Genomic DNA, 21,178 nt, shown 5'->3' with positions numbered 1-21,178 from the left:
ATTCAAAAATAAATGGTTCATGTCTCCTTGCTAGCAGGGCCATAGCAGAGCAGAGAAATTATCTCCTTCTTTATTTCTTATTCATGGCCATTATCTCACACTCCAGAAATAGTCCTCTGATCCTCCCTGCTCTGTCTGAGTGCAAGGTGGCATCATACCAGCTCACACAGCTAACAGCAAATAAAGGTGGCTTCACACAGGGAGGGCAACGTTGTCCCTGCATGCTTACACAGGCCTTTCAGTAAGCTTGTTCTGATAAATAAAACGATTTGGACTACACTGCAGTTGGCATAAGCTTTTGCCACAAAGGCAAACTGACAACGCAGTGACTCCATGATAGAGGAATGGAGTTTTACCACACATCTCTTCCAGGGACTGTAATTCCACACACTCTCAGTGCACCCTGCATTATTCAGTGAAACACAGAGGCTGTGTAGCAAAGGCGGAGGTTGTGCTTGCACTCTGATCTGCTCAGACCTTAGATTAACTATACACGCCTTTACACGCTGTTTTTTACAGATGTTAGGTATTCAATGTGCTGACACTGTGCCAATGTTAGACACAGTATTTTCTCAACTCAGGTGGACGGGGCTTCTCAGCAGTCTCGCTGTTTGAACAGAAGTATTTTCAAATCAACCACAAATGCTCAAATGCAGAGTGGGGTTTGCACAAGATAACAAGAGAGCTTGCCTGAGGGTTATTAAAACAGGAGGAGTGATACTAGGAAAAGAAACAAACATTTGTTTTGTGCATACCTATATGGAGTTTACTTAAATGTGAAAGTGGTTTCTTTGTTTTATTGAGCTTCAGTTGTTAAAAGTGTTATCCTGTGCTGATACAAAAACAGAAACAGAAACCCACAGCTGACTATCAATAGATATCTGTTTAAAGCCCGGCGTTTTTTAAATGTACAGCGACAAGAACGCACTATATGCAGTTTGGACGTTTTATCTGTGCTTCATGGCCTCAGTCATGAAGGATGTTATTTTCAGAGGGACGCCAACGCTTTATTAAAGAACAACAAGAAGAACCAGGAGACTCTCTGGAACCCAAAACTAGTCTTGGAATTTGAAGAGTTTTGTAAATTTTTCATTTCCTCTGTTATTGTGTTTGAACTGTTTGTTTTACGAGCGACTCAGGCAGGGATGCCAGAAAGACGATCATTTATTAAGAAGCCGCGGTATCACAGCACAACATGATACTGAGCTTTATTTTTTATTTATGCCGTAGGACTAGTCAAAAAATATTTCTAACACAGCATGCTTCGAAAAGCATTAGTTCTCAATGAGATAAGTTCACCCACATTATAGGGAACACAACACATGTGCAGCTTTGCAGAGCTGGAGCCAAAATGTTCTTGTACGGATGTGTCTATGACTGCACTGGTAAATTCAGGAACTGCTGTTATCTGTGTCAGTGAGAACAATAGGTCATATTTAAAATCCAGCACAGTAATTTGTAGCTGGGAGAATAAAGCAGTGAACATTCTGGTGACGGGCTCATGACCGGTAGAGATTGTCTGAGCTGATCAGCAGCTGAATCTTCAGCATTTCAGCACATTTTTTTAGATATTCTTCTTGTTATTATCAAGGCAGCTGCATCTTTCTCAGATCAAAGATTAAGTAAAAATTTGTGATATATTTAGACTGAAAACAAACCCATCTCACCTTGAGATAAATACAAGATGTTGCAAAGAAATATAATCACTTCGGTGACTCATGTGGGTGTTGGCTCACTCAGCTTGAAGTTTGGCCATAGAAAAGTCTGCTAATGGCAAAACACAAACTGATATAGGAACAAGGTTCATGCAAGGAGAGGAGCCTGTGTGCCCACAAGTTCCTAAATACAAAACATGTTTTTCTGACCATTTAGGGAAATCTTTCTGTAGTAGTCCAAAAATTGTATGTGTTGAGAGGAAGAGAAACTATAGTTCATGGTTAGCAAAGACGTACTGGACTGTTCTAAGAAATCTTGAATCTAACTATTATACTTCTGTCTTGAATTCTGCTTATTTAAATGTGGAGGAATAATTCTGCTGGATCATGCTGTTATTTTGTTCAACGTCTTATTTGGACAAAAGATCTTCAAGTGTAAAATGCCACCTCAGTTTCTAGGACAACATATTTTCAAAGATGGTTTCCTGTGGAGAATCCTGGGGGGTATTCCTTCCCCTAGGTTTCTGGTAATTTACTGTTGAACAGAATTCATCTCACTTTTCTGAAATGATGCTAGAGACAAATGGTGTAGTGATAACAGGGTATATGCTGAAATCCTGAGGTTAAATTAAAATTAAAAATACCTTTTTAAGACTTTTTTAAAAACCTTTCAAAAAGTCTTAAGACCTTATCGCGACTTTAAACTGTTAGCAACCGATCTTTGACAGTTGTAGTTTGCATTTTAACATAAATTAGGTAAACTGAGAAGGAACAAATCTTGAAAGAATAAATTAAACTAAAGGCAGGATAATTGACATTTCCATTCCCACAACAAGTAACAGCTGTTATTTAAGGCCAACTTGCAGAAAAAAAAAACAAGAATTTATTTCATCATTGTCAAAATTTAGGACACGCGCTTGAGATTGTCTGATTTGCTTTCTATCAGCGTTACATACAGACGGCTACTAATCTACTGTACAAACTGAGTTTGTTGTCACATTAGCCTACCGATATGATGGGCTGCTAGCGCTACATATAGCCCACGCCTCACAAAATTACAACTTTGCTTGTTGTCATGTCTCAAACAACTGCACTGCGTAACTGTATTGATAAGTAACTTATCTCATCACGTTGTATCCAGTAAAAAGGTGATGTGAACAAAGAAAATTTGTCCCAAAACAACTGAGACCAGGGAAAGCTGGGGGAAACTTTAATCTGAACTGCAAGAATCCAAGATCCCAAGTCCTCAAAAGTCTGAGAAATTTTCTCTGGAGGCTTGAGAAACTCTTATGATCTAGAGTGAAATATTTTGACAAGCTAAAGCATTTTTTACATCCTCGCTGGTCTGTGATGAGTGTGACAAGCAGAATGATCGTTCAATCACCAGGTAGGGTTATTTTTAAAGGTTCAGACCCTGAAAACATTTTGGAACCAGATGGACTATCTCCATGGTAGATAGATGGAACTGTCTGTCTGGCATGTCATGTCAATCAATCAAAACCTGGAGCTAGGAACATCCCTGATCTGCGACTCAGCGGGATAGTAATGTTGAATAGCGTTAGTGCAGGGGATTCTATACAACAACAAGTGAAAAATCTGCTGATTAACAGTAAGAATAAACTCAAGTAAGAAGTTTATCATTTAGTCTCTAAGCAGCTACTTCTTGTATCCAGCAGCTAGGGGCAGGTTTCTTAAAGGTTTCAGGTTACGAATCTGATGATGATAAGATCGACACATTAAAAACCAAAAGCTCAATCTATATAAGACATATTTGTCAGTTGGAACAAGTATCTGAAAAGAGTGTAAACATTTCCACTTCTGAAAAATCGATCTGCGAGAGCTCCAGCTAAGCTGACGGTGCAAACCAGAGTGACAAATTACAAGCGACCTCTGGCCAAATGCCTGTAAATTGTGGAAGCGGCTGATGTATCTGTCAAACTTATTGGTTTGAGTGGCTGATAGATCTGATGTACACAAGAACCACTTTGACGAGCTTGTAGACAATTGTGCTGTGTGCTGTTCCCACAAACACAAATGGACGTATGAAAATCAGAAACAGCTGACGTTAGTGAGCTGGTTGACCTTGAACAAGTAAGAGTGCTCACTAGTATTTCAAGCTGTCCTTATTTCATTCTGGCTGCCTATGTGCTTCACCATCTATAGAAGTCAGAGCCCACTGGCCAGCGTCCCATGAGCTATTTAAAGCAACCCTTCACTCTTAGCCTCGGCAACGATGTCCCCTCGCAGTATGCTCTGCATGCTCCTGTCTGCCAAGGGGCACAGGCTCAAGAGAAAAAACACTGTACCGAGTATTTTTTTCAGCTTATTAGTGATTTGAAACTGAATTAACCAGACAGGACACAAAAATGGAAAGAAATTATATAGCTGCCTCCACAATTGTATGCTAATATTTAACAGGTCTGGTTTTCTTTCTTGTACGCATTGGCCTCAAAACTTCACACATCTCTGCTAAGTGCTAATTAAGGTGTTATTCAGGAAAGACCACTGTTGTCTTTTCAACAGGATGACGTATAACTTTACTTAATGATCTTCAGTGTCAGGGCTGTCAAACATGCAGGAAAAGGGAAGCATCAGTCTGCTCTTCTACATCAGAAATGCTTCTACTTTGAAGTTTATTGAACTCAAACACAGTACACCGAGGACCTGTGAGGAGCTTCTGGTCACCAAAGCTGGAGGTTGACAGAACTGACAAACAGTTGAGGCAGCTGCACTCTTTCGCTTCCTCCCCCATACGACAGCTCTATTTTAAGCCACTTCCTGAGACAAAGTGCATTTACAACAATACGACTATATTCACAAATGATGGATCCATTCATGTGCCAGATGAAAGGACAGTCTAATTATTGTGCCACCACAGAGTATTTTTAAACTGCTTCCAGAAAGCTATGGCCATGGGAAGTAAATAAATAAAGTTCTGTCTTCACACTTACGATATCAGAAACAGATATCAAATCATCTTTTTTGGACTGTTTTAGCCCTGAACCACACGTATATGGATATTTTTTTGATCGGATATCTTTGTCAGAAATGTTTCTGTCCATACGAAGAGGCCAAACTGAAAACAATCACCTCTGAAGCCTGCAATGCCATGCCTGGCGGATAAGTGGCAGGTTGGCATTGTGAAAACCATAGAAGAAGAACGTTATGAGCATGTGCAGTCAAACACAGTGACTTGTTGCTAGGCGCTTGACGTCATCGCGTCAACACCAGCTCCGTTTAACACCGCTACACGGATCCACTCAACCTGATATTTTTTTATTTCTTCACATTTTTATCCGTTTTTAAAAATCTCCATTTATGTGGTTAAAATCGCCGTGTTTGAGTGGTTGAGAGGCCCAATCGAACAGAAGAATGTGCGTTTAGGATAGGGATGCACAATATTATCGGCACAATATCGGTATCGACTGATAAAAGCTTAAAAACACTTCTATCGGTATCAGCAGATATGAAAATTTCTGCCGATATGCACAGCCGATAAGGTGCTATTCAGTTAGCATTATTATTATTTTCCATCTGAAAAATAAGCTCCTTAAATAAAATGTAGCACCTCATTTATTTGCACTGCAGAGCTCTGTGTCTGTCACCAGGTTGTTACAGTAGCTCTAAAACAATCAAATGCAACTTGGTTATGTTTAAAAATGCATTGTACATTTAAAGTTCATGTGATCTAAAGAAATTATTTTTCTGTATTTCAATACTGACTGTCTTGAGTTTGAAAAAATAATACATTTCTTATTTATGGTAAAATCAAATGTTTTTTTGTCTTGTTTTATGTGTGTTTTAAACAAATAAGACCGTCACAATAAGCGTAACATATAAATTCCAGTACAGGATACTTAGCTTTTGTTTACAGTGAAAAAAACAAACAAAGTTGTGATTATCTGTATCGGTCAAAAGGGGTTTCGATATATCGGCATATCGGATATCGGCAAAAATCCAACATCGTGCATCCCCAGTTTAGGAATATATCCATATACGTGTGGTTCAGGCCTAGTCCCTGTCAGAGCACACTGCCTCACCGGCTCGGAGAGCAGGCAGTGAGAATTATTCAAATGCCATGTAAATGCCTTTCACTGAAACAGCTCACACTGACCTGAATGCAGCTCATAAATCCTGCTACTTCTTCTCCCAAACCCAGAACCCAACGTTCACGACTAATCTGCTCAATTTGAAAAGCTGTGTCAGAGCCTTTGGTGCATTTCTCTGTTACGCTCCTTTAGAGTCCGAGTTTGGATTCAAACTTTCTGTTTTTGACTCAGCTGATGGTGGTGATTGTGAATGAGGAAGCCAGCCAAAACTCATTTGCGTCAAACTGGTTGCTGTGTTAGTTGATTGGCTGGAGCAGAAAAATCAAACTGTTAATTAGAGCAAAGGAGAGACAAACTGACCGGGAAGGCTAAAATGTTACATGAGCATAGATAGAAAAAAAAAAGCGTTAACACTATCTGGAAGAGGGAAAAACACAAACTACATCAAACCTGCCCCAGCATCAAGCTGATAGAGAGATTTCATCTTACCCTTTGTAGTATGTCATCATAGAGGAAGAATCTCTGGCACAGCAGACAACAAGGGGAGCTTTCATCTTATGTTTTTATGATATAGGACAAGTTGGTGGAGTCAGAAAAAACCTGACTATGAAGATATCCATCACCATTATGCACGAACATTGAACACGTAATGAAAAGATTGGATGATGTTTCATACTGCAGTAACTTTTCTGTGTTGCATTTTGAAATCATTGAGCCCAGTTTAAAGTGATTTTGGTTTAATCTGATTACTTGGTACGATTTTTAAGACTGTAATCTCAATCCAACAGGGCGTACTTTGAAGACTCAAGGACATTTAGCAAGAGATACGGTTGCTCCATTTTTTTTACGTAACAAACTATCTGCATGTGCAAACAGACCTGACAGCAAAAGATAGTTAGAGTTACAGTTATGAACGTTCTGCTTGATCAAAGTGCAAGTGAAGCATGACGCATTACATGGTGCACAAGTGTAAACAGGTGCCGTGGTTAACCAGAAACTGTGCTGTCACATGAAATGCTGAAAGTCTCCCGTGTAGACATGTTGCTATTGTGAGTGTGGATACACTTGGTTGATAATTCTCAGCAGCACAATCCGTTTATGAGACTGTGTCCCTCCATCAGGGGGATAGAATAAGAATGAGAGCAAACAGCAGGTCTCCGTTCTGTATATATTACACTGTATAAGCTGAGTGACATGAACCGTCACAGTTCATCCTGTATGTCTTGGAAATGATGTCTGAGCTAATGAGTCAGTTATGACATGAATTGGCTGAATGACTGGGCTGAACGTAACCGCTGCCAGTGTTTGAATCTAAATTACTTCACCACCATTAGTCATACTATCAAGACAATCAAGTGTTAGCTCGATGAGATCAAACTCTTAGATGATTGGATTAGGTGTGTTAAGCTTCTGGTGGAAATATGCCTCTCTTCTCACACCAGGTTGACAAGTTAAACTGTGAGACATCGTGGAAATGTCATGTTCTTATTTATTTAACTAAACAGACATGACACAGTTACTTGTTCATATTAGAGCTGAAACGATTCCTCGAATGATTTCGAGGTACTCGATTACAAAAAATACTCGAGTAATTTTCTCCACCTCGAGGAATCGTTTAATTTTTAAAAAGATCAAAAAGTGGTATTTCTAATAGAGCTGAGGCCATATTAAGAGAGTTTTCAGACCCCTCAAGCTACCTCTTATACAAAATAGCAACTAGCAACAAATATAGCTTCTTTTCTGGAGTTTGGAGACTAATGGGTCATCCTACGAAACGGGTGCCATTTGGGTACGCAACATTTGATGAAATGTACAAGGCACAAAAAATGTGTCAAAGTGTGTTTACAAATTTTGAGAAAATTCTTTTTCTTTAAGAGAAAAACTTTCATTTGAAAAGTAACTGCTCTTTCACTAAACAAAAATGTATTTTATCCGATTACTCGATTAATCGATAGGATTTTCAGTAGAATACTCAAATACTAAAATATTCAATAGCTGTAGCCCTAGTTTATATCCTGATTTAAGAAAATAGAGAACGTCTACTACTTCCTCAATCTCTAAATAACTGCATTTCCACTCCTCTTTACTGTTACAAAAACATATCCCTCTTCATATATGCTGATACTAACTGCCAGTTGTTAAAATGCTCGACTTGTCTTGTCTTATCACCCAGCAGGCTGAATGCAAACCAGGGTACGGTACAGTCACGGTGAACTGGGTCACTCCTGCCTCTTATGCAACAGTTGAAACCATTTCAGGCCTTTTAATCAAAGCGAAGCACTCATAACATAATGCCAAGCACAATTTATCCTGCCAGTTTTCCTACTGCGCATCCAGAAACATCAGGAAACAGGCATTCATCTAAAGTAAACACTGGGTACAGTACAAACTGCAACATTACCCAAGAGCCCCTCACCATATTCGTCCGTCTGGAATGGCACTTGGTAACTCCTCTCTGAACTCTTCTTGACTTATTTAACACTCATGCTTCATATTATAATCAGTTCTCAAATATTTGAGTTTTTTTAATTGTTACGGTGTCTGTAAGCCCAAAGCCATCGCTCTGAATGAAAGAACCACAAAGCCTCACTAATTCAACACTTCATTTGTTGTATTATTCTAAAGTCACGCAGAGTTTTTCTTTCCCAGAACATGAACAGTAAGCCTGTAGTCTGCTAGTAAACACTGCAGGGTCACATTTTTTCAGAGTCTGTGGTATGTGGCTCCTAAACAGGCAGGATGTTGTGCAGTATGGGAGACATTTCCTTGAGTTTCTAGAGGAAGGACATTTTCTAAATCGGACTTTGTCGATGTGGACACAAACAGAGACAGACATTCTATTGAACTTGATACGGTCACGTTGTACAGCTTTTTCAAAACCTTAAAAAGTGTTATCTGCACATTTTACTCACCTATAGTACCGAGACTGGAGGTACGTGGAGCATACTGCTTTGGACACATGACTGGCTGAGCCAAAGTCTATCACCTTTACCCTGTAGGGCTGTCTCACTGGGTCTACCAGCATAATGTTTTCCGGCTTGAGGTCTGCATGAATCAGACCCATGCTCTTCAGCTTTTTCAGAGCTGTGGCTACTTGCTGTAGCACAGGTCTGATCACTTTCAGTGGCAGCGGGCTGAACTTATTCTGCTTCAGGAAATCGTACAGGTTCTGCTCGAGCATCTCAAACACCAGACAGGTGTGGCTGCGGTGCTGAAAGCATTCAAAGGCCCGCACCAGGTTGTGCTCGTCTGCGTTCTCCCCACTCAGACGTGCGAGGATGCCCACTTCTATTTGACCCTGTCGTGCATACGAGGGGTGGTTCTTCAGGATCTTCACAGCCACCACCTCTCCTGTGCCCCTCTTCCAGCACTTAACCACCTGGCCGAATGTGCCACGTCCCAAGAAATCCAGCACTTCATAGGTATTCTTCATGGAACAAAGAACTTCATGCTGTACTACCTGATAGTCCCCATCCCCTGTTCCTGTCCCTCCTGCTGCACCCACACCCCCAGGCCCTACGCCCTGTTTGGAAGGACCTCCTCCAGCCCCCACCGCCGCTGGCGCAGTCATGGCTGCATTCCCCACATTCGTTGTTTGCAACATGGCAGGCAACATTGACAGTTCCTCCACAATCTGCATGGTGCTCCCTCGGTTATCCAGCTCCTCACTTTTACGTTTCAGCCCACATCGCTGAGAGCTGTCAGCTGAGTTCAAACCTCCACAGTTCTCTTCTCTGTCGCCCTCCTCCTCCTCCTCCTCCTCTCCACCTCCCTCACCTCCTCCACAGCAGCCCTCTCCCCTTCCCCCTCCTCCTGCTCCTGTTGCTCCACTGCTGCCCCCACTTGCTGTGTCTGTCTGCTGCTGCTCCTTTCCCTGCGAGTGGACAACCCCTGCGTCCTGTCGCTGCTGGGCCGCAGCTGGGCCTGCTCCTCCTCCTCCTCCTCCTCTTTTACCAGGCTGCTGTCTCTGTACGCCACGCACAACCACTGTCTGCACCGGGTACTCTTGTCCTCCACGTACTTTCACGCCCACGGCCAAGTCTCGTCTCACAAACGAGTGGGCTTGTTTTGTTGGGTGCACAATTCCAAGGGTTCTGCTGTTCAGATAAGTCCGCGGGTGTGCCCTCTCATGGTACACACAGCTGCTGGGCTCGACTTTGAGTTTCTTCACACTGCTAAAGGCACTTGTCTGGGTTTGATAAATGTGTGGTGGGTAGACCAAGACTTGTGAGGCCATACCTGCAGGGAAAGAAAAATATGAAAATGTAATTATCAATTAACACAAACTTTGACATTTTTATAATCAATGAAGAAGAAAGAAGAAAAGAAAAAGTTAGCTTGTCTATTTCTTTTGATGCTGAACACCAAAAAAAGTCTTCCCTTCCTTAAAAAGAAAAAAAATCACAGGTCCAGGATTTGTTGAATTTGTCTACAGCAACTGACTGGCATTTTTAACACCTTCTAGTTGACATCAAACGTAGCAGGGCTACACTCCATCCTCACTCCTGACCCTTCAATTACATGTCACAAGCAGATCAGGGCAAGACAACATGTTAGAGAGGAGTGCTTGAAATCACCTTCACCGCTCCACTGAAATCCCACCAACACCTCCACACAGTGGATGACTAACTTCTCAAAGGTTTGCCTGACCTTTTCCTGCCATTTCACTGCATCCTACTGCGAGTCTCTAGGCAACCAACAGAGCGGGAGCGAGGATAAGAGACACACAAAGAGAGAAACATAAAGTCACATCATCAGGCCCACGTGCCCAATTACCTAAGACATGCTTTTATTTCCCTCTCTTCTTCCATCATGTGTGTGTTTGAGAGTGTGTGTGAGGGAGCAGGAAGCTCTTCAACAAATCTTTCTGAAATACCTAAAAACCAAATATGTGTACCACAGGAAAGATCACTGAGGTGAAATAACAAGTTTCATGGAGCCATCCTTGAAATCTGGCACACTGACCTCATCAGACACCGTCTGTGCGCCATAGTGGAGCCTTTGACCCACTTCCATAAGAGACACATTTGCACACTCAAATACAGCAGCTTCCTCAAAGGTATCCAGAATGTATCCAACAGTGCATTTCCACATCCATGTTAACCTACATTACAAGCAAAGTGAGAAAATCCAATCCTCTGAGAGCTGTGAGCAGAGCTTGCCTCACTCCAAGCAGAGTTTTTAAGCCTTATTTCCCCGATTCTTTCAAAAGATTTGTTTCTAAAAAAGACGGATAAGTGAGTGAGGTTTTAGGCTGCAAGTGCCCCTGTAGAGTCTCCTAAAATAAATATCCCTGATGGCAAACACACTTGTGTTGTGATAACACTAACGGTGTGAGCCACAACTCTGACTCTATTCTGAGCGGCAAGATAAGGTCAACTGATTCCTCCGACAGCTCTCTGCACAACAAACCTTGAGTTACTGTTTGGTGTCACTGTTTACCGTCTCCTCTGTTAGAGACGTTTTATCATATTATCAAGAGCAGGCTTTAAAGGGCAACCATTTTAGCTGTGACTAAAACAAAAATTGGGAATGCTCCATGAGGAGACTGAAATTGGCCACACTAGCATGTCTACAGATAACCAACAGAAAGCTAACCACATTATCTAATGCTCACATTCTGTCCTCAACAGAGCTAAAAGGATTAGAGACGCCCGTCGCCAGATTGTATTTTAACATATTTTAATAATCGTATTAATCGTATTGTGGCAACTGTTCAAGAGTTTCCTGTTTGGGATAGTGCCAGCAGCAGTTTCCACGGCTATGATAGATTCATACGTGAGATATGCAGGTTGGACTTTCTGTGGATATTTTATCTATAGCTGGAACGATTCCTCGAATGATTTCGAGGTACTCGATTACAAAAAATACTCGGGTAATTTTCTCCACCTCGAGGAATCGTTTCATTTAAAAAAAGATCAAAGATTGGTATTTCATAGAGAGCTGAGGCCATATTAAGAGAGTTTTCAGACCCCTCAAGCTACTTCTTATACAAAATAGCAACTAGCAACAAATCTAGCTTCTTTTATGGAGTTTGGAGACTAATGGGTCATTCTACGAAACGGGTGCCATTTGATGAGATGTACAAGGCACAAAAAATGTGTCAAAGTGTGTTTACAAATTTTAGAGCTACCAAAGCAAGTGCTCTTACTGACATGCTGTATCAGAAAACTCTATTTCTTAAAGAGAAAAATTTTCATTTGAGAAATAACTGCTCTCTAACTAAACAAAAATGTATTTTATCCGATTACTCGATTAATCGATGGGATTTTCAGTAGAATACTCGAATACTAAAATATTCGATAGCTGCAGCCCTAATCTTATCGTTGTCATGTCGTTTCAGACACACATAAACACAGAGTGAGGAACAGTGAACAAAGATGGGCCTAATTGTTGTTGGGCCGGTTGCTAACTCACCTTAATGTATGGCGTGTCATCTGTAATTTAGAGCCCTGCTAAGGCCTCCATTATTCCATTACAGCCATTATGGGGACAATTGTACATTAAGCAACTCTGAGTGCCTGGATGGTAGTTTCAAAACAAGACACCCTGCACTGCAGCATCAACGCACTTTTCTCTTTTTTGATCAGCAGGCTGGCCTGAAGAAGATTTTCTCACTTTGAAAATAACTTGTTAAACACAGTTCTTCTGGCTTCAACCGTTTAACAGGAGCACAAGGTGGATCGGGCTATGCTGTGAAGAAAGTATCGATCAGCAGCAGCACCGTCAGTCATGTTGCAGTGCATTCTTTTCGTTTTCCTCCGTTGCACTTTTTTTCTTGTTCACAAAATGATAGGGATAGGTACCTTTCACATTTGAAACGATACGGTACCGGCAATCGGTACCGGTACTCAACGGTACCAAGTTTCTGTACTTTTTTATGATTATGTGGTAAAAAATATCAATTTGGTTAATAATGAAATATAAAAAAAAATTCAATTTAACAAATGTATTCTTCAATATATGACCTTGCAATGCTGTGTTCATGTCCAGCATGAAAAAATCACCTACTCCTCCACTCCCTCACAGTCACAAGGATGCATTTCGGTACCTAAACATGGTACCTTTTGGTTTTACATGAATCGATACCCAGTACTTTTGACAAAATTCGGTCGGTACCTATAAAAGTACCTAATTCGGTACCCATCCCTACAAAATAAAAAAAGGATGACGACAGGCTTTTTACACCGTGCTCTGGGAACATGTGTGTGCCCTCGTCATAAGTAGTGCAGTTACCCATCATGTGTCTCCAAATCTGGAACATCAGAGTCTGCTGTGGGCCAATTGCACATGGCTCTTTGTTGATGTGTACAATCAGAAATTACTACATTTTTCTACTTCCTTTGAAAAAAAAAACAACATCAAAAGAAAAAAAACATTTCAACAGTAACTTTAAAACACAATAGTCCACCATTTGTCATTTCTCCTTCTACATGAGCCTTCTGACACAAAGGATATTTGTTCAACAAACAAACTGAGAGCACAACTTGAGTGAGTTTGGAGGAAATAGTGGGTTTGGGTTCTCTCCAGTGCCCTCAGGAGTCAGAGACCTTCCCCCGCCTCGGGAAAACTAACAGATATTCAAACTCTTGTTCTTTCTGCTATCAGGCTGCTCAAAGCTGATAGCAGTAACTGTCCCTGTAAACCTGTGTATGATAAGGTGTCTCCTGTTACTTTGAAGCTGTATGGTGGATTTTTTCATAACAGATCTGTTGTCACTGACGTGTCTGAGTGCTGCTGTCAGCTCAGTCTGTTTTTGTTGTGTTATGTTACATAGCTAGGCTGACCTTATGGGATAAGACATGTGACTCCATATATCCTAATTGAAGTTATTGAGTGTGTTCCTGTAGGAAGCACAGAGAGAGCTTAACAAAAGGTTCCCAGGTTAAGGCAGCGCCCACACGGTCATGGTTATACAGGACACGCCCGAGACAACTGCAAGACACTGCAAGTGCACATTCTGCAGACGAAGCTCAGTCTATTGACTAGTTCTGCCTGTCAGCTCTGTAAGGCAAGGCAAGGCAAGTTTATTTAGCACATTTCAGCATGGCAATTCAAAGTGCTGTACAGGCAGAGGAAATTATAGAAAACAATTAAAATTCAATTAAAAAGGAGATTAATTAAAAATTTACAATAAAACAGTTTTTTTTTTAATTGATTTTAAAACAGATTTTTAAAACAGATTTTAAGATAAAAATTGCAGGGCAGAATTAAAGACAAGATATTAAAATGAATTAAAATGCTCTAATAAAAAGCAGCTGTAAAAAGGTGGGTCTTCAACCTGGATTTAAATGAGCTAAGAGTTTCAGCAGACCTGATATTTTCTGGGAGCTTTTTCCAGATATTTGGATATTTTGTAGCCAGGCACATCCCAGTCAAGCTCACACCACAGGAGTAAGCTGGAAGTCCAAGGCGTATTTTAAATTTCTTCTTAGATTCTGTATTTCTAAGCCACTTAGTAACACTTATTACAAGTAGTGTCCCTACAAAGAACTACCATTCCCCTGATATGAGTTTATTCATCTCAATTCACATATCAAAAATGTTCCCACACAAAAAGGAACAATAAGAAAGCTCTCAGTAAACAATTCCTCGCAGCAAGTATGTGCTTGCTGCGCTGTGAGGGATTGTTTACAAAGAGAAAAACATGAGCCCTGCTGAATAATGCTCAGTAATTCTCATGAAATACCACATTAATAAATGAGTTTCCTGCCAGCACCAGGGGAGTGGAGATGTTAATTCCCTGATCTGAAGATGGAGAGTGTGCGTTACGGTAGCAGAGGGCCTGGATGAAGAAAGCCTGCAATTGGAAACCGTCACCAGTTGAACAATCAAGATGTCTTGATTTCAATACTAGCTTAGAGTTACACAACAGCCAAATCCAATTTAAAAAAACAAAACTGAACTTAGGAGCCAGTTCATTTCCCAGGCCATACAAATGGAACTGTGGCCTAAGGAAGTAAAGCAGACAGCCTCTGTTATTTCAGAGGCAGAAGAATGGCAGCTGCTGCTATTATTACCATGTGAAGCCTTACACTCCCTCTGTTAACCAGGAGGCTCCTCCTAAAGCATCGCATTACCTTCCAAACTATAGAAGCTCACAGCAACCTTGAGCAGCTAAGTAATTGCTTGCAGTTGAACTTTTGACCCGGGCCTACTCAAATTCAAAATGTGAAGAAAATAAACACTGGTCACCTGTCCACAGTGAACAAATGGTACAGAGTGGCAGATGTAACGGTAGAGCAGGTGATGACTGTCACACCACGTTGAGGAGAGAAAACAAACAAAATAGAGAGTAATTACTGCATCTCTCTGCTTCAACAGCAGCTGAAAACACATGTTACATCGAGTATTTGTGTAAAATGATATCTCCTCCTGTAACAATCAAAAGTAAGAGTCCCCAGGCCCTGAGACCAGGCAGTGTGCTGCTTACATACACCCGTCCACCACAGCTGTAGGAACTATTCATAGCCATGAGGTTTGACTCCACAGCTAAATGTGAAACAGCGTTACTGAGATCAGTACAGCTAAGACTCTGGAACATGTGAGCTATAAATGTTTACCATCCTACAGAATATCAAAACAGACGCATTAAGCATTCACACCTTTGTCACAGGCCAGATGACCATGAAAGCAGCTTGGGTGATATCATCACCTTGCGTCATGCATTCTGTTTGTGAAGCTTTGCGTTCTGTAGCAAAGCTAACAGGAGACAGAGGATAATTATAATTCAAAGACAATGAACAAGTCTTGACTCATAAATCTGGACTATTAACTTTTTGCATGCTTTGAGCCCAGCATAGCAATCGCACAATCACTGACAAAATAATTTTAAAATGTATAATCCAACACAATCGCAATCCTTTTGTTTTTACTGAAGCTATGAATTTGACTTATATCACCACATCTACATCTAGATCCATACCCTTTGTGTACTTTCCAAAGTGAGCTGTACCAAGGTTATAATAGTTAACTAAAAGGAAACTAAAAAGGAAAACTAAAATTTAAAATACATTGCAGTTAACTCAAACTAATAAAAACTAGAAAAGAAAACAAAAACAATAAGTAAACTAAAACTGTATCTTGTGTTCACAAAACTAACTGAAACTAACTAAAATTAAAGACAAAATGTCCTTAGTTATAGTTTTTGACAATATTAATAGCCTTTAGGATTTGAATTAATCTGACACATTTTCCCAACCAATTTTACGACAGTTTTCTGCCGTTGTCAGCGCTGTACGGCACCATCACAGCGACGTACTGGGACGTGCTTGTTTACTGCACTGACTGGTTGTGCGCTGTGCTGCAACAAAATGTAGTGGAGCAATGAATCAGAGCATCTGTAATAGTTTAATTTCATGTGAGTCTGACTTTATTGTTACAGAGTCCAAGTTTCTAATTATCAAAGGTCATATTATATTGTTTTATACAATTTATGTTTTTATTATTATTTTTATTTAATTCATGTTAACATTATTTTATATAATTTATGTTTATATTTTTATATTAAGTTTGCAATATTTTCATGTGTTCAAGGCAGCAGCCATCAGTTCAGTATCAGCATTGACTGAGCAGTGAGCACTATGTTGAACTGGAAAATAAACAGTTTGACAAAATATTTACTCTGACCTTTTTGAATCCTGCACCTGGTTAATAGGTTAAGGTATGAAAAAACTAAAACTAAACTAAAACTAAACCAAAACTAAGCCTTGTTGCAAAACTCAAAACTAAATAAAAACTAGAATCCCCGCTCCAAAACTAATTTAAACTAAACTTTAATGGAAAAGAAATGTCAAAACTAACTAAAAACTAAACTATAATGTAAAAAATGTCAAAACTAACTAAAAACTAAACTATAATGTAAAAAATGTCAAAACTAACTAAAAACTAAACTATAATGTAAAAAATGTCAAAACTAACTAAAAACTAAACTATAATGTAAAAAATGTCAAAACTAACTAAAAACTAAACTATAATGGGAAAAAATGTCAAAACTAACTAAAACTAAACTATAATGGAAAAAAATGTCTAAACTAACTTAAACTAAACTATAATGACACATCCAAAACTATTTTAACCTTGAGCTGTACATATCTGAGCAGACGACAGGGATATTTCCACAGATTGCACAACATTTTTTACAGCACAAGTACAGCCTTACCCAGAGATTTTAGGATGCATGTTTTAGAAAAAGACTATCTCTTTCTTTGCAGATAAAAACAGAAAATTAAATTCATGCTGTAGCCATCCCATGAGTTTTAAGCATGGGTTGTGGTCTTCTCTCACAGTCCAACAACCAGAGCACACGTGTGTCTCATGAACATGATGTTCTATGCTCATTAGATAAAAAGGCCCTCTATTTCCTAAGGCATGTGACCACATGGTATTTGGACTGTGGACTTATGACTATCAGTTCCTCCTAGTTTGATAAGCTCCAACACACAGACAACACACTGTCCAGCTAAGTTATGCTGGAGACATGGTTAGTTCTGTTAAGAAGAGAAAGTTAGTCTGCAAAGGAGCAGGGGCATTAGTGTTCCTGAGATGTCAGTTTTTCCACTGGCTCAACAATAGAGAGGGCTTGGATATAACACAACCAGGCTCTGCTTCATGAGGGTTCACTGTTAACTCAAGAGGAGTAATGATATTCACATTCAAAACTACCAGTCTCTCACCACTATCATGTTTTAACAGCTGTCATCAAGCTGCACACTCCAACACGTCACAACAAGCACTTTATCGATCAGCAAAGCAGTGATCATAGAGCTGCACAGGCTGTTTCACCTTTCATTACACAAGTCATCAACACAGCAGCAGAGTGAGCTGTTACGGCTTCTACCAGGTAGTTTTCCCTCACCAGAGTCACAACAAAAGCATCTAGCGTGTTATTAAAAATCCAGGGCTCTGACCAGATCACTGGATGGATAAAAGTAATTACGTACTGTAGAAGAAGTGTACTCCTTGGAATATTGGATATTTTCCACCCATCACTTTTGTGATTCATGCAAGTTACCACAGCAAGTCTCCATGTCACGGTGTTCTCTGCCTCATTCAGTTTGTTTATTACTCTGAGTCCATCTGCCACTTTAACACAGCATGATTTGAAAAACAGTCTTTAAGTTGGCTTCACTATAAGAAGAATAAGCAGCGGTTCTCCGCATGGCAGACAAGTGAAGCATGACATCACATGACAGCACATATGTTCCTATCGCCTCCACATTCCTGTTAACGGCCACCACACTGCCATGTAATGCTGTTTGGGGAAAGTGTGTTTACTACACTGTTTATTCACTGGCCACTGTGTGCAGACTTTCTTTAGGTGTTGCTGGGATCATTATCACCCTCCACCTTGCTTATTTGGCCTTGCTGCTGATAAGATCGGGAATGTGACACACACAGAGGACAGGAGCATCCACTTTAAGGGCCTCACACAAACATAACAGTGAAAAAGCTGCATTTCACTCAAGACTGTACATAGTTCAGCACCATAAATGTTTCAAAGAGACAGAGGGTTGTGAAACTTTAAAACCTACTAATCTGTACTTAATAGAACAAATATTTAAGCTATTATGTAACTTGGATCAAAACTTGATAAACTCTAGCTGAGGGCCTTTTAGATTTTGTATTTAAGAGTTGTTCCTTATCACAAATTATAAACAGATGTGATCTTTGGTCTGGTATCAAGAACCAAATAAAACAAAACTTCCTCTATGTTTAATGCATTGGTATTATTCAGCTTATCACAGAAAAGCAAAATAAATGCCAACAATATGTCATTCTCAGTGCCAGCCAGGTCAACAAAGGAAGAACTACTACAATCACAGCTGACAGACAACAAGGCGCGGAAAGTACATGAACTTTTAGTTCCAAATGCCACTGTGTTTTCAACTTCTATTTCCAGTTTCACTATTTTAGTGAGTTTCTCTAAGCCAAGAACACGGTGTTATGGTTCCCTCCCTGCTACATAAACAGTTAAAAGAGCAAATAATCTTTCCAACGATTGTTTAGGATTGTTTTGTTTTTGTAGCAGCTGGTGGTGATGTTGAAACATGTATAAGAAGAGCTTAAATATTAACCCTGAACCACAGTTTTCACTCAGAACCTGCACTTGCATATTACTGAAAGACTCAGTTGCTTATTACAGCTGACCATAGTATGATTAACTCCACATTAATTCCAACTCTGGATTATTACACCTCTCCTTTCTTCCACTGCCTGTTTATATCTGCTTAGCTGGCTGCGGTGACATGTCAGGCAAAGCAAAGGGACATTTTTTAATGCTGCGCTGGTCTAAAAATAAAACTTGTGGTGTAACTTTCTGCAGCAACTTTAGTCTGTGAAGAAAGAGTACACCGCTGCAACCACAAATATTTCAGAATACCAACGGACAATAAAAGCATTGACTAGGATTTAGCAAGAAGCTGCTTTTATTTTTCCAGCCTAAAAGGTCCAGATAGGTAACATTGTTCATTCAGATGGTGTCGGAACAACCGAAAAAACTGTCATTCCAACTGGGAAAATTCACTCCATCAAGTTGGAACAATTTGCAAAGTGGGGTTATAATAATAAAATGATCACAAATAGTGGCTGGCTGCACGGTCGCGGGAATGTTGTGCGTTCTACACATCGCATAAACTCCTGCGCTCATTTGACAACTTGAACAGGTTGAAACTTTGTCACCGTTAGCTGTTTTCCGATGACACAACACTAACCACGAAAAACTAAACTCCACCATTTAACTGAGTCACTCTTGTCCCCGTATTATAACTAAAAGTTCGTGACAACGTCTGAATCAGAAAAACGACTTCTCATCCTGGAAACTCCGAGCACACAGGAGCACGTGAATGCAGAGTTAAGCAGTTAGCTTTCACAGCTAAAGTCAGCTCGCAGTTTTCATGGGGCGTCAAAGTCCTACCCACGATAAACACACGAAAAAAGCCACCGAGCTGAGTGAAATACGACAGTTAGTGTAGCAGCGGAATGTTGGAATAATCTTTTAAAACAGTTCAACAGTCACAACACGGTGTGTTTACTTCCCCGCACCAATAATCCTAAAAGTTTTTAAAAGCTATGGCTATAGTTGAAGAGAAATACATTAACCTGCTAGTTATGCCAGATAAATTAAGCCACTTCCGAAACCAAATGTCGAGGAAGTAATAAAGACAAGACAGGTTAAGTCCCTTAGTCAATGTTATCCATGTAGGGTGTGTTCATGAAGCAAAAATGTACCAACGCTGTGTATGAGATCCAAGCAACATGTTTAAACAACATCATACCACCAGCAAACACTAGAGCGCCTCAAACCAAATTACGTCCATAATAACTAACCATGTAATCGCAGTCTGAAGGGGTTGAGTAAATATATACTAACACCAAGTAATTAACAAGAAGTGCTGACAGAGCAGGCTCCGTTCGTAGCAAATGTTCAAACCATATACAGCCAAGAGCTCGCTAGCTAAGTTTGCTACTAAGTTATTATGACTTTGCATTACGTCACATACAAAGTGTCGTTTCAAATGGTGAACTAACAATTTATAACTATGAACATTTTTCTTTTAGCCTCTTACCTTCACATAGAGTCACTATAAGTATAATCCAGGGCTTCTCTGAACATGTTATGGACTTATAAATCCATACCATGTACAGTTCGCCTGCATTGCTGCCATCTTGTCCTAGACGACAGGAAGGGAGAGCTCGCTCTCGGTAACGACACCATCTCCCACATTTTTAAACATTAAATAAGTCCTGCATATAAGCGTCCAGAAACACCACACCGAGCCCAGGATGTAGATACAGTGTTCAAATTCGTCTCCTTCCTCTCTGGGCGAAGTAGCCCATCTCTGAAAGGGTGTCCGTTACCCCGTCTGTACGTGCTGTTCCGCGGCCCTGCGAGCTTCTAACATGTCCCTTTTCTCTAGCAACTGCGAGCGAATGTTTGTGAACTGACGCCACTGTCCAGACCAGAGCAACCGATCTGTGAGCAGACACAATCCCCCAAGATCCAGAGGTAGAATTACTGCCGAAGACCATTCTTGGATTCAGAGAGCTTCTATCTTCGTTGTATATAGTCGAATTAAATATTTCGATAAATATAATTTCAATCAAAGAAGGCTTTATAGCATCATATGATGTCATTATGTAATATAGGGGAATAGTATAAGAAAATTTTACACAAACACACAAATATTAAGAAAATTTTACACAAACACAAAAAAAAAAAAATATATATATATATATATATATATATATATATATATATATATATATATATATATATATATATATATATATATATATATGAACTATTTATTCTATTGCAGGAAAACTGCTGCCTCTTCTAGATTGTCTTCGTCATCATCAATATGGTAGGCTTTTGGGTTGGTGTTTCATATTATATTCTAAAGGTATAGAATAATTTGAATAATTTTGTGAGAATTGCCAATATTCAATTTTCAAAAGTGAATTTATTTTCAG

General features: G+C 39.9%; 1 protein-coding gene across 1 annotated transcript in view; it reads right to left on the bottom strand.

Moving 5' to 3' along the window:
- The window catches only part of hipk3b (homeodomain interacting protein kinase 3b), a 49,996-nt gene extending 29,383 nt beyond the window's left edge, over positions 1 to 20,613 (bottom strand). Inside the window, exons 1-2 of the mRNA XM_074665997.1 lie at positions 20,272 to 20,613; positions 8,617 to 9,943 (exon numbers count right to left, since the gene is read on the bottom strand). Coding sequence (XP_074522098.1) covers positions 8,617 to 9,943; positions 20,272 to 20,344 — 1,400 coding nt within the window. The 5' untranslated portion in view covers positions 20,345 to 20,613. The remainder of the gene's footprint in view (positions 1 to 8,616; positions 9,944 to 20,271) is intronic.
- Positions 20,614 to 21,178: the final 565 nt, after the last annotated feature.

This window comes from Halichoeres trimaculatus, unplaced genomic scaffold (genome assembly GCF_033239565.1).
Source record: "Halichoeres trimaculatus isolate MK-OKI-2021-1 unplaced genomic scaffold, fHalTri1.1 fHalTri1_scaffold_3, whole genome shotgun sequence".
NCBI classification, from domain to species: Eukaryota; Metazoa; Chordata; class Actinopteri; order Labriformes; family Labridae; genus Halichoeres; species Halichoeres trimaculatus.
The sequence above is the reverse complement of the archived record's forward strand: the minus strand, read 5'-3'. Positions and strand labels throughout refer to the sequence as shown.